Consider the following 14,390-nt stretch of genomic DNA (forward strand, 5'->3'; position numbering starts at 1 on the left):
GTCAAAATATCAAACATACTCTCTTTAATTTATTACACAAAAACAGAAACAGCTGCATCAATCTATTCTGAAGACAAGTCAGTGCACATCATGAAGCTGAAATCCACTATTTAAATTCTAATAAATGGCCCTACTAACCCAAAAAGCTCTAAATTGGTGCCTAAATAAATGTTATTTCTTACAAAAGTGAAGACATCATTGGGCATTAAAATTTGATTAACAGTATTGAATGTGGGACAAAAATGTGTGTCCTCAAATTCTTCATATTTATCTTAACTCTTTTGCATCCCTGAGGAACATAAGGCAATAAAACAGATCACTATTCTGTCTCAGGGTTTTGTACCATGATCTTCTAGGTGCATGTGAACTGCAACCGCATCTGTCACTGTATTTCTTGGAATTACTCTTGGTCACATTTTGGGTTCTTCTCTCCCTTAGCTTTCAATTTCATGTCCACTCTTGGATCTGTGTGTCATGCGCACTCAGAATAAGGCCAAAGACAATTCATCTTCTCTCCTGGACTGTTATCCTCAAAAGTGACATTTACAGTCCCTGAAACATAACTCGAAGAAAATCAACTTGCTCTTCTCGAAGGCAGCCTACAATGGTCGACCTAATTCTGTTCAGGGTAATTATACAGATAAAGTTACCAAGGACACATGTAACATCACAGCACTTGTTACAAATGTTTCTGGTCCCACTTATTGGGAAGCTTGGCAAAGATCTTTCTGTCCAAATGTTTGATGTTGCCCCACAAGATCAAATAAATTCAGGATGGCAGTCAAGTTCTCTTTTCCAGTTCATGTAATTCTGAACAAACACTGCTCTGGCTTGTCAATCTCAGGTAGCTATGGTGGATCTCTGTTCTTCTATTGACCGTTTAACAGAAATGCATTGCTCACCTCCTCTTAAAGTCCTACAGTTGGTAACAAACTTGCTGCCAGATCTCCTGAATATTTCCTTTGTTTTACATTTGCTACAACCTTGTCTTTGGTGATTAAAGTCTCTCGTTAGTTTCTATGTAATGGTTCAGAGGGTCCTTACTTATCCCCACTTTTTGCATCAATTACTGCCCCATGAGCTTGTTTCTCCCTTTGGGATTTGTGCTGCAGTAAGTTCATAAACTTAAATCGTTGTTTACTACATACTGTACCTGGCTTTTTCCCTCCATGATTTCTTTCAAGCGCTTTAGAACTGTAGTAAGGCTCCTCAGTTGTACGGCTGTCCGAGGATCATGGCTTCCCATTGACACATCTGGTTTTCTATGACCATCTAATTAATAAATCAAAAGCGTTAACAAGTCATAATTTTTTAAAAAAAAACTAACTTTGATTACAACAGTACTTAAATTTCCTTTTTTTTTAAGTTGAGCTGTTACAGAGCTGAATGTTTTGCAACTTTCCTTATAGTCTGGCATTTATGCTATTTGGAAATAATATGCATGATATAAGGCACAGAAACAGGTCACTCAGCCCAACCAGTCCATGCCAGTGTTTCTGCTCCAGTCCAGTCATTATTTCTTCTTTTACCTCAACCATAACCCTCTATTTCTTTCTTTCTCATGGGTTTGTCAAGGTTCCATTTAAATGCATCAATACTATTAGCTTCAACTACTTCCTGTGGTAGTGTGTTCCACATTCTCACCAGTTTTTGGGTGAAAAAGTTTCTTCTGACTTCCCTGCTGAATCAGCGACTCACTCATATTGATGGCCTTTAGCTATGTTCTTACTCACTGATGGACAACTGCACGGCCTAACCAAGGTGGATACAAGATGTGGCATAACTTCTCCCCTTTTTAAGACAGTTCCTCTGGAAATAAAGCTGAATGCTTGTTTTTTATGTCTTGTCAATAGCACAGTTGCTGTAATTGTGCTCAAAGGTCCCTTTGCTCCTTTACCACCTAGACTTGCATCTTCCAAGTAATAAATGACCTTCTCTCCTGGACTGTTATCCTCAAAAGTGACATTTGCAGTCCCTGAAACATACTCAAAATGTACCACCTCACTTTTGTTTCTAACCTCATTTGCCAGGTTCTTGCCCATTTTGAAAGTTTCTTTCCATAATTTGTTGCGGTCCCCCTCAGTCCTATTTGGTACCACGTTCAAATTTAGAAAATTTGTTCTCGATTCCAAAGTCCAGTTTGTTAATGTAAAATGTGAATAGCAGTGGTCTCTACACTGCCCTTGCGGAAGACTACTTCCCACCTCCTGCACTCTGAATTACTATGCTTTAGCCCCACTCTCGGCTTTCTGTTTTGCATACTTGCTCACTGTGGCAGATACGAGCTAAATCAATGCTCCCATTCACTGTTAATTTCAAAGTTAGGCTGTTGCCCACATGAAAGCTTTGTAACCTTAGATTATTGCTGGATACTTCATATCACCTTAGCTGATCGATACCTCCATCATTTCACCTCCCTAGGTGGGAAGACACCCTTTATATATCCTTGTTGGAGCTAAAAAGATATTCGGACACAGCATTCACGAGTAATGGATCATTTACTGCTGCCTTACCGATAAAGAGAGAACTGGAGAATCCCTAAGGCTTCTTCAGTCTATTCAGCTCAATTGTGTACAGCCAGGCTTTCTTGTAGGGCATATCTTACAACTTCTAGTAAAGATAATTGTTTCTAGCCACGTAACTTATTTGCACGTGGTACAAAGAGGTAGGCCTGAGACAATAGCTATTTAATCGCGTCCCATCAGTATTGTCACAAACGTAACGTAGATGGATGGAATGTCCGTTCAGATAATGGTCACTTAATTGTGTCTGAATTACAGTTTTGGTGCTAATAGTAAGGACATTCAGCTGTTTCCTCTTGATAGATATAGTAAAACATCCACCTTTTGTCTGTGCTGTCTATTTAATGTATATGCAGTGACAGCCAAGCCAGAATGAGGGTGGTGCTGCTGACGTGCTGATTTTCCTGGCTCCCTGGCCGACCCCTGCTGAGCTCAGTTCTCCTCTCCCACAGCCTCACACCAATTGTTGCTAAGTTGGAAAACACATCTTCTGTAATGTAACCACTGTGAACCTGTACCTTACCAGGAACAAAAATAAGTTGCCTCAAAGCAAAGTTTATTTCAAAGAATAATATTACAACTTTTTTAGCATTGAGAACTGAAGAAAAGCAGAATTTAAAAACTTTAATTTCTCCTGCATATCTTAGGGCATTTTGTTTGTAAACAAAATTATGGAAAGCATACTGCTGCAAATCGTGGGAGTTCGAGGGAGTACGCATCACATGTTAATTTTATACATATATATTTTTCAATGTTTAATCAAGTAATAGGCATAATCTGGGGATTCACTTGTTTTACTTATGAGAGCAACTGTGTTTGCTTGGAGAGTGTATTTCTGTAAGTAAAAAAAATTTGTAAGCATGCAAAGACTATACTCCAGTTCTGTGACATCTAGGGGAACGTCACAGTAACTTCATCGCAGTGTTAATGTAAGCCTTATGTGTGACTAATAAATAACCGTCACTACCTGGCTAAATGAAATACTCCAAAGTGCAACATAAGTTTTAAGACATATTGTACAATACTAATTAAGAGCAATTGCATGCAAATGGGCTAAAGATCTTTTGGGGAGGGGAGGGGAGGGGGGGTCCATAAAAAGATTAAGTATCATTTCAGGTGAGAAAACTGCTGTGATTTGTGCCAGCCTGGGGTCACAATCTTCCCTTACTTGGGAGGGGGCTGAGTTTGGTGAGGGGCAAGGACTAAACATGCCAGCAAGGCCAACTTCACAGAGATCAGGTGCTATTGTTAAAAGGTGCCACAATCTGAAAGTGAAATTGAAGACCTCTGCTTCCCCCCCCTCTCAGGCATCAGGACCCCTTCTCCCCTCCCTGAAGTCATCCTGCCAGACCCCCTCTCCATCCCCAAACATGGATTGCTAGTCTGATCTCCTCTTCCCCCTGCCCTGAATATACATGACTGGTATCGGGGCCCTCACAATGGGTTCCCCTTGCTGCCTAGTATGCTTCATGCCCCCTGCATGCCCTGCCCCCAGGTTCTACCACTAGGTCCCTGGCATAACCAATCTGGTGCCAGGGCACCGGATAGGTACTGCCCAAAATGTTGCCGACTGTCTGGGGGCTTCAATGGCCTCTGAGCCCCTGGCATAGCCAACACATGTGCCGACACTATAGTTAAGAAAGCCCACCAATGCCTCTACTTTCTCAGAAGACTAAGGAAATTTGCCATGCCAGCTATGACTCATCAACTTTTACAGATACATCATAGAAAGCATTCTTTCTAGTTCTTTCACAGATTGGTATGGCTCCTGCTCTGCCCAAGACGGCAAAAAAACTACAAGAGGTCACGAATGTAGTCCAATTCATCATGCAAACCAGCCTCCCGTCCACAGATTCTGTCTACACCACTCATTGCCTTGGTAAAGCAGCAAGCGTAATTAAGGACCCCACACACCCCGGACATTCTCTCTTCTACCTTCTTCTGTCGGGAAGAAGATACAAAAGTCTGAGGTCATGTACCAACCGACTTACGAACAGCTTCTTCCCTGCTGCTGTCAGACTTTTGAATAGATCTATCTTGCACTAAGTTGATCTTTCTCTACACCCTAGTTATGACTGTAACACTGCATTCTGCACTTTCTTCTTTCCTTCTCTATGAACAGTATGCTCTGTCTGTATAGCACGCCAAAAAAAAATACTTTTCACTGCATATTAATACACATGACAATAATAAATCAAATCTGGTCTCTGCTTGTGGAGACCAATAGAGGTTCATGCTGGGTTCCCACTGCACGTGAGAGTCAGAGAATCCCATGAGCAGTGAGAATCCAGCTTGAAATTAACTACAGATGTTTAAATGCTTGGGGCACGAAAGTGGGGAGAATTTCAAAGGGGGTTTTCATCAGTGCTAAATGCACTAATCTTCTCCCCTGCAATTCTCTGATCTTCCATGGCCCCAGCGCAACTGTGCCGAGCGTGCGGGGTTGGAAAATTGCCCCCTTGCTTTCTGTCGGAATGGAAAAGAAAGTTATCTTAAGAATGGAACACGGTAACTACTCCCCCCATTGAAGATGCAGATTTCACAGATGTCATCCTTGAGTCATACAGCATTCAGGTGGGAGGGAGAGAGAGCGAGAGAGAGGGGAGAGAGAGCAAGACAGGGCTAGAGAGAGTAAATCTATCATCCAAGAAAATAAGTAGACTTGGTAATAACATGCCACAATGACCAATGTGAAAAAAAGATCATAGTTTCCTTTTCATACATGATTTTAAAAGGTGAAATGGGAGATATCGATCTTTACCAGGTTTCAAAATGAAGAATAATGCCAAGGCTGTTCTGTAAATCAGTCAGAAATCATGGATTTTATGGCAAAAGGTTCTGAAATTTACAAGATGAAAGCACCAGGCAAGGATAATAGGAAAGAACTTGCCCAGTTTCCAGTACAATAATATGCATTTTATGATTCCATGATTCTATAGATTCAGAGGCATATGGGCCAAATGAAGGCAAATGAGGTTAGCTTGGATGGGCATTTTGGTCAGCATGGACCAGTTTGGGCCAAAGGGCCTGTCTCTGTGCCATAGATTGTACGATTTATACAGCACGTTTAAAATGGTACAACATCCCAAGGTGCTTCACAATAGCATTAACAGACAAAATTTGAAACTGAGCTATATAAGGAGACTTGAAACCAGGTGACCAAAAGCTGAATCAAATAATTTAGTTTTAAAGATGATCCTGCAAGAAGAGCAAGATACAGTGACAGAGAAAATTGGGAAGGAATTCCAGAGCTTAGATTCAAGACAGCTGAAAGACTGCTGCAAACGGTGAGGTAATGGAAATACAAGATTTTGTAGTATTGTGTACTTAAGCAGAACTGCTCAAACATTGAGACTTCAGAGACCTTTAGGCTATGCAAGTACTACATAATTTTCTCTTCTTTAGTTCTAACTGGGGAACTAGAAACATCAAATCATAGGCCTGAAAGAAGCTATCCATCCCACTGAGTGCATGTTTCCTCCTTCAAAGAGCAATCCCAAGTATTCTCTCACATCTTTTCCATGTCCCGGCAGCTCTTTCATGTTCTAATATTTACACAATTTTGTTTTGAAAGCAATTAATGAATCTGCTTCTACCACCCTATTAGGTCAAGCATTCAAAATTCTAATCACTCATTGTGTAGAATAAGTTTTTCCTTGTATTGCCTCTGGTTCTTTTGTCAATCACTTAAACCTGTGCCCTATGTGCCATGATGTGGAGATGCTGGCGTTGGACTGGGGCCAATGTTCCCTATGTGCCAGACAGGAGTATGTTGGAATAGTCGAGTATGGAGGTAACAAAAGTCTACATAAATGACTTGGAAGAGGGCGTAGGTGGTGTGATCAGCAAGTTTGCTGATGACACCAAGATGGCAGGGTTGGCGGGTACGGAACTGGATTGTCAGGTGATACAACAGGATATAGATAGGTTGGTGCTGTGGGCAGATAGGTGGCAGATGGCATTTAATCCTGACAAATGCGAGGTGATGCATTTTGGACGGAATAATGCAGAGAGGAGCTATGTGATAAAAGGTAGGCCGATTAGGAGTATAGACATACAGAGGGACCTGGAAATGCAGGTTCACAAATCCATGAAGGTTGCGTCACAAGTGGAGAAGGTTGTTAGGAAGGCTTATGGGATGTTAGCCTTTATAGGAAGGGGCATAGAGTATAAAAGCTGCCGTCTAATGCTTCAGTTGTACAGAACGTTGGTTAGACCGCATTTGGAGTACTGCGTCCAGTTCTGGACACCTTATTACCGGAAGGACGTGGAGTCTCTGGAAAGGGTGCAGAGGAGGTTTACCAGGATGTTGCCTGGCATGGGGGGACTGGGTTACGAGGAGAGGTTGAAGAAACTGGGACTATTCTCCTTGGAAAGACGGAGATTGAGAGGGGACATGATAGAAGTATATAAGATACTGAAGGGAACAGATAGAGTTAATAGTGAGAGACTGCTCCCTAGACTGGGTACGAACACGAGAGGTCATCATTTAAGGGTGAGGGGGGAGAGGTATAATTTGGAGGTGAGAAGAAGGTTCTTTACGCAGAGAGTTGTGGGGGTCTGGAACGCGCTACCGAGTAGGGTGGTGGAGGCAGGAACGTTGGACTCGTTTAAGATGCAGTTAGATAGGCACATGAGTGAAACGAGAATGGAGGGATATGGTAGGCGCTATTAAATAGGGTTAAACCTCGGGAGACACCGGAAAGGCAGGCTGTAAGATTAATATTTTTGTCTTTATTCCACAGGTGGAGGTCCACCTCGTGTCAAACGAGGGGCATGCACACGGCGGGTCGTGCGTGGGCTGCTCTTGGAAGTTCCAGGAGTGGCTGAGTACTTCATGTCGGTGTGTGTGCTTGATCCTGGACCGGTAGACGGGCGCCGCAACAGCTCAGTGACTAGCACTGCTGGCTGTGCAGACACATGGATTTGGGCCTGTGTCTGTGGGAGTTTGCGCATTCTCCCTGTGGTTGCGTGGGTTTCCTCTGGGCGCTCCGGTTTCCTCCCACACCCCAAAGATGTGCTCTTAGGCTAATCGGTTTTTACCAAATTGACACTATTTCTTCCCTGAATCTGACTGAGTAGGGTTCCATTCGTAGACATGCAGAGTAGAATAGGTGTAGGGCGATGCGGCAGCACGGGCTCGTTGGGCCGAAGGGCCTATTTCCCGTGCTGGGTTGTTCTTTGTATGTTCTTTGTATAAAAACATAGATGACGGTTTCAGCAGCCAATAAGCTGAAGGAGTGGAGTCAAGCAATACTTGGAGGTGAAAATTGGTGATGAGTCACAAGTAAATCAGTTAAAAACCAAAAACATAGCCAAAGTACCGCAAATGTAATATGTATATACACACAAACATCAAGAAGACAATTACAATTAAAAGGGCATACACTTGTAGAAAAAAAAAGAAATGTTTAAAATACATTTAACAAAGACAAGATTACAGAGAACTAAAATAGCCACACATTGGCAAACCTCCATACATTAGTGCACACAGTTTCAACTAGGGAAATATTAGAGAATCCCAAGCTGATACCTGCTGCATTCTTTTTTTAACCACTGCAGATCACATTTCTGCTTGGGGGGATCTGGGTATGTCCTGGTTCGGGATCTTTTTTACAAAGCGTGTGATTAGGGTTTAGAATGTATTGCATGAGTGTGTATTGGAGGCAGGTTCAGTTGAAGCAAGCAAAAGGAAATCAGATAGATGTGAAAAGGAAGAATGTTAAACATTACAGGGAGAAGGCAAGGGATTGGTGTAGAGTGCGTTGTTCATTTGGAGCCGAGCAATGCAAACAAATGAGCCAAACGGCGTCCTTCTGCACTGTGATTCTGTGACCTTAGTCCTTCTGTTACCTGTCTCTGTAGTGCTCATATTGGCTACAGCATCTGCTAGTTTCTGGAGTTTGGCTCCTTTCTTGAAATATTACTGCCCTCAATATCTTATTTGTTAGTAGTTACGCTGTGCTTTCTTTTGCATTAAATTTTCCTCTCGCTACTCTAGACGATAAGAGGTCTCCCTTTTCTTCTATATTCTATTGGCCTATGTTATAGGCATCCCACTTCTGATTGTGGGTCTCGTGGTGCACTGCTCAATTTTTTTTTAAACCCTTTTGTTCTTTCTCGCCTAGCTTTGTATGTTATTCACTCTCTATCTTTCCTTAAACCATTGCCTGTAAGTTAATCTACTGACATTTGAAGGTTGTGCTTTTTAAAATCTAATTTGGTTTTCAAATTTTTGATGAAATTGTTTTTTGTTTTAGGCTTTCTGATTTCATAGGATTTCAAGGCTCTGTTAAGAAAGACAAATTAGAAAACTATAAATCAAGAACTATCACAGCCAAAGGACAATCACAGCTTTCCAATCTTCCTTTGTTAAATTATTCTCTTTGGTTAGTGTTTTAAGCATAGGGAGAGGTGAAGAGTCAGGGAATTAGGGTTAGGGTTGGGGATACGGATACGGTTATGTACATATAATATTGTATTTTTATCTATATATAATACTGTATTTTTAAAATGAGGAAAAGACTGTATCTATTGATGCTGTCAATTATAAAAGACTACAAGGTCATGGTGACCTTACTGCACATTCCTGTTATTATTCTATACATGAATAAATCTAAAAGTAAGTTTTATACCGCACATAGAACACTACAGCACAAACAGGCCCTTCGGCCCACAAGTTGCGCCGATCATATCCATACCTACCAGGCCTATCTATAACTCTCAATCCCATTAAATCCCAAGTACTCATCCAGAAGTCTCTTAGAAGTCCCCAACGAGTTTGCAGACCCCTATGAGTTTGCAACATTGGGTCAAATCTCCCAACAACTGACAACTGTCATCTCCAGCAGGAAAAATGGTAAAAATTCCATTGGGTGGGTCAGCATAACTCAATTTGCCCAGAGGTATACGGAGCTGGAGAATAACCTGAAGAATAGACTCTATTTTTTGCTTTTCTAAGGAGGAAGCAGAACACACTGATGTTTCTAGCAATTGTTGCCACAAATAGAAGGTCGTCTTTAATCCAGTAACATTCCAAACCACCCTCAGTGCTCATATAAGCTCAGGTTTCAGTTCACAATTAACCTCTAACTAAAAGGCACAAACCAAAAAGTTGTAAAGAGCCACAAATGGTAACACAGTCTCGCTCTGGGGAGCCAGTCTTACTGAAAACTCCTTAATCTGGTCGGGAATTGGCATCTGCAAACTGGCCCCTTAATTTAAATGAGAACCATACTCATAGCATAGGATAACAATGTGCTCCCAAATAATTCTTAGCTACCGATGGGATACCTGAAATAGACTTTCACAACAAGCTGTGGAAGGTCATTAGTATTTTGTAACCTCAGAGAAATAACACTCAAGCACGATAGAGAATCCGTCTCATTTTAAAAGAAGAATTAATTGGAAAAATGCTCGAAAGGAAAAAGCATATTCCTATTTGGCAACCTATTGCCTACTTCATGATTTACCCTGTAGGTTCAGTTAATAGCCTATTGGTATATATTTTATGTCAATTTTACATATTTATTTTAGATTGTTCACCATCTTTTTTTTAAGAACTTACAGTGAATAAAAACAGTGCAGAAGTTTGTCTATAGTTTTAGAAAATTGCATACATTTTACAGTATCATGTTTTATCATGCTTAAGGTCCAAACTAAGTATATTTGTGGACTAATCTGCTTAACTGAGTCAACTAAGTGTTTTTCTAAAACTTAATGAGATCCATGCTATCCTTGTCCTGGTTCTGTGTTTGCAGCGATCACAAACTTGTTTCAAAATTCTTTTTGGTTTAATAATTTTTTCCCCTTCACTTCCCCTTTCAAGTTTTGTCTCAAGCGCCCTTCCTACCTAGTACCACATTCAATGACAAGAGTCGGAAAAAAAAAGGTATAAACTAGTCACGTCTGTGTAGCTAATCCTTTATGAATTGAAACTTTTTTTAAAATTAGCATTTCAAACAAGAAAGTACAGACATTGCTCAATGCAATAAAGAAAAACTTACATCCTGTCAAAGAATTGATTTAACGACAGAACTTCTGCATTTTGTCACGGAAGACTTCACTATTTTGAAAATTTTCAATGCCATAACCACTAAAAGATTTCTACATGTTTCATACTCACCTTTTAAAACCAAAAATGAGTTAACAAGCACATAACAATTGTTAGGAGTAAGTTTCTCTAACAACAAACTTGCATTGTGACACAAACAGTAACTTGCTTTAATCAATAACCATATCCAGGACAGAGCAACCCATTTGATTGGCACCTTATCCACAAACAATCACTCCTTCCCCAACTAATGCACAGTAGCAACAGTGTATACTATCTACAAGAGGCAAGGTGCCAACTCTCCCTTTTCTCACTGGGGTATGGTCAGGTAAAGTGTCCCACTCCAACTACCTCACAAATTCTCCTCTCATCTTCCCTGGGGTTTGGGAAGTGAAGCAGAACATAAACTGTCCTCATCTCCAAATTTATCTAATGGAGGAGGTTGTGGGGAGAGTATTGACTTTGAAGAAGCGTTAAAAGCAATGGGAGACCCCAAAAGCAACAGAAGAGCCCAGGCAAACAAAGTTCCCTTACTGAGGAATTGGGGTAGGCGAAGAATGGCACAAGAGGTGCTGGGGGATGAACATCATGTGAAAGGAAGGATAGCACGTAGTAGGGAAGGGTACGTCGTGTGCCAAGGGAATGGGATAGTATAGGAAGTATGGAATGGTGACGGAGATGATTTAGTAGGAAGGAATGGAATGGGGGTGATATGACAGGGATGAAAGGAATGTAGCGGTATAGCATGAAAGTGTTAAGATGGGGATTTAAAAGAATTGCTGTTGCAATAAAAGCAAAAATTTCAATACATTCATCCTTTTGAGCCTGCACCAACAACAATACCACCCAGGCCTAATCTCCATAACCCCACATGTTTTTCCTGCTAAACCCCTGACACCAAGGGGCAATTTAGCATGGCCAATCCAACAAACCCACACATCTTCAGCTGGATATTAATAACTCAGAATGTTAACAAAATTTCAAGAATAAGTTTCTTTTTTGATCTGCTTACATAAGAAGCATTCACTTAAGATACCTGAACATTTTACTTTCAAAATTCTACAGTTAAGTATGGAAAGATTTTAGTTTATCTGTCTCACAAATGCAATGGAGGCATGATAAATATCATTAACACTAGAGAAACATTCCATGAAGCAATTTTGTTGGCAAGTCCCAACTTTCTTAACACATTTATGCAGCACCATAAAACCCAGAATTCACATCTGAATTTCTATCTAAAATTGTAAATGACAACTTTCTGTACTATTATTTTGTTTAAGTGGTATGAATTGTTTAAGAATAGAATTATTGCAACAATTGAATAATTACATTCTGTAAGGTATCTGATTCCATTGCAACTAACATTCAAAAGGCTATTTAAAAGCCAGCAGGAAGAAGTTCATTTATTCCACTCACGTTGCTGGATTCATAGTAGTTCAGTGAACACAAGTTGCTATTTGCATTCCTATACACAGCGAAGAAAGGGACTTCATTGCAAGAACATAGTTGAAATTTTGAGCACATACAATCAGCAGTAATAAAGCACAGAACAGCAGGATGCATCACAGAGCTATTTTAATCATGCAACACAGCTACCAGCTATAGTTTATGTGGCAGTAGAAATTTGTGATAAGAAACATTTCTGGTCAACAAGTCTGAAAGTTACAGGGCAAGCAAAGGTGCATCTCCTTAATCAGACTGAAGAATTCTTGCTGCAGCAGATTATCTAAATCAGGAAGTGTAAATTTTAATACTTAATTCCATTCAAAATCATGTACAGAAAGCAAAATAGCAGGAGAAAGACAAACAAGATTGAGAGTGGTAACTAAGACAGAACACAAAAGTAAACAATATTTCATTTTAATTTTTCAAAATCTTCAGTAATTAAAGTCTGAAAAAATAAGATTTGATGCTTGAAAATCTACTCATCACTGCCAGATTCTATTTGGCAGTATTCAATAATTATCACACTGTTAGCTTGTATGCAATTTACAGCATTTGCTAGATTAAGTTAGTTCATTAGACTTTTTGTTACCTGCACCTTGTGATTTGACTATTGACGCACTAGATGCTCTTCGTGGTTTCTCCCCTTTGCGTTGGTTTTTGTAGGTTGGTGATGATCTTAAATATGCTCGATCATCAACTTGATGGTTGGACCAATTTACTTCTGCACCATGTGGTTCACTTGGGAGCGATTCTGTTCTGTACGAGGTATTTGGTCTCCCGTCATCTAATGTTGGGTTGAGGAGAGATGTAAGGAAACAAAATAATTCTTTTTTACAGAATTTTCCAAAATGCATCCAAAGCAACAATTCTGATTTCATAACAAATATACAGCTCTATACAAAAAACACTGCCAAAGTAATCATTGTAGTATCCATGTCCAATTGCTTTTTTCAATCACTTATTCTTGCCGCCCATACTCAAGACAGTATTCCCAAAAATCAGGATTGAACAGTTGGTTGTGGTATCAATGACACTATTCCTAGTTCAATTACTAAAAGATGTAGAGAATAACATGTACCAATAATGCCACTCCTTACTCTTAGCACTTCACTTCAGTAAGTATTGCATAACCCTAACTTTCATTAAGGGACAGGTTGAATACAGTATGGGAGAGACTGGAAGAAGAACAAAATATAGAAACTTTGTTGAAAGACTATTCCACATGTTGAATCTGCATTTTTTTTTGTAGTAACTGAGACAATACCAGAATGTGAGATAGTAAGCCTACAATCTGTTGACTTTAGCCTTGAAAAGCATGATGAAATAAGAAATAGTTTCTTCCTATTGTCATAGGCTGATGATTAGTCATCAAGATGCCTTACCCCAATGGTTGACCACTCACTCAATCACTCCTTGTCTACACCTTCTACTGCAACATGGAGATAAGGGGTGGGTTGACTTGACTTCCTTTGTTTTGAAGATGCTCAACACCTCATTGACCACCCCATCATTCAGAAAGTCCAGTCTCAATATTAAATTTTCTACCAACCCTCAATTTACTGTAGACATTGCAGACAGCAGTCACATTATTAGGCTGTAAAGCAACCAGGACCAGGGATAGGGCAGATTCCAGAAGAGAACTAGACAGCAGTGGCCACAGGAGAAATGGATCTGTGTCTGAACAGGGAAAACCCCAGGCCAGGTACAGCCTAGGGCTGACAAACACAGGAAATACTAGATAGGCTTGACCCAAGAACAAAGATATCTCAGGTGCAGTGCAAGTTTCCTTCAAGGCTCCAATCAAGTGAAATGGGAAGACACACTATCCAGGGTGAAATAATTCTTGTTCAGTACTGTAAATATACTAAAGCTCATATAGGTGCTAACCCTTGTGCAAAATGTAGTAAAAGTCACTGTGCCATACTGGAGCCACATCAATCATTTGAAAAGGAAGAAAACACATTTTTGTGATTATTGGCAGAAGCTTAGAATCAATCTCAAGACTTGGACACATTGTTTTCAGTGCCTCGTCAAATCAACAGACTTCTGCTTGCACTTAAGTGTGCTTATAAGAAAAATGCATGCTTCTCACCTTTGTTAAAACGGAAAAGGCTGACAAAGGAGCTATAGGCCGATCTGAAGGGAGGTTCATCTTGATCAGGAGTCAGTGGTTTAAAATGGGTGAGGTGAGATGGACTTGCAGGAGAGCGAGACTGCTCATTCCCAAAATCCAGAGCTGATGTGGCCTTTTCCTCTGCTGCCATCCCAAACACCTGGAATAAAAATATTAAACTCCATGAAAATTTAAAATGGAACAAATTTTCAACTTCCATGCCAATCATGGTTCAGTTTGCAGTATTCTCACCTCT

General features: G+C 40.3%; 1 protein-coding gene across 5 annotated transcripts in view; it reads right to left on the minus strand.

Moving 5' to 3' along the window:
- pikfyve (phosphoinositide kinase, FYVE finger containing) overlaps positions 1-14,390 on the minus strand; it is a 121,940-nt gene that overhangs the window by 85,500 nt on the left and 22,050 nt on the right. For 4 of the 5 annotated variants that reach the window (XM_080198394.1, XM_080198393.1, XM_080198390.1 and 1 more), the window contains exons 2-4: positions 14,114-14,294; positions 12,611-12,805; positions 1,154-1,272 (exon numbers count right to left, since the gene is read on the minus strand). In XM_080198394.1, the coding sequence (XP_080054520.1) occupies positions 1,154-1,272; positions 12,611-12,805; positions 14,114-14,285 (486 nt within the window). In that variant the 5' untranslated portion in view covers positions 14,286-14,294. The remainder of the gene's footprint in view (positions 1-1,153; positions 1,273-12,610; positions 12,806-14,113; positions 14,295-14,390) is intronic. The other variant, XM_080198392.1, reaches the window with a different exon arrangement.

The sequence above is a fragment of the Carcharhinus amblyrhynchos genome, chromosome 11 (assembly GCF_965287045.1).
Source record: "Carcharhinus amblyrhynchos chromosome 11, sCarAmb.v2.hapA, whole genome shotgun sequence".
Classification (NCBI taxonomy): Eukaryota; Metazoa; Chordata; class Chondrichthyes; order Carcharhiniformes; family Carcharhinidae; genus Carcharhinus; species Carcharhinus amblyrhynchos.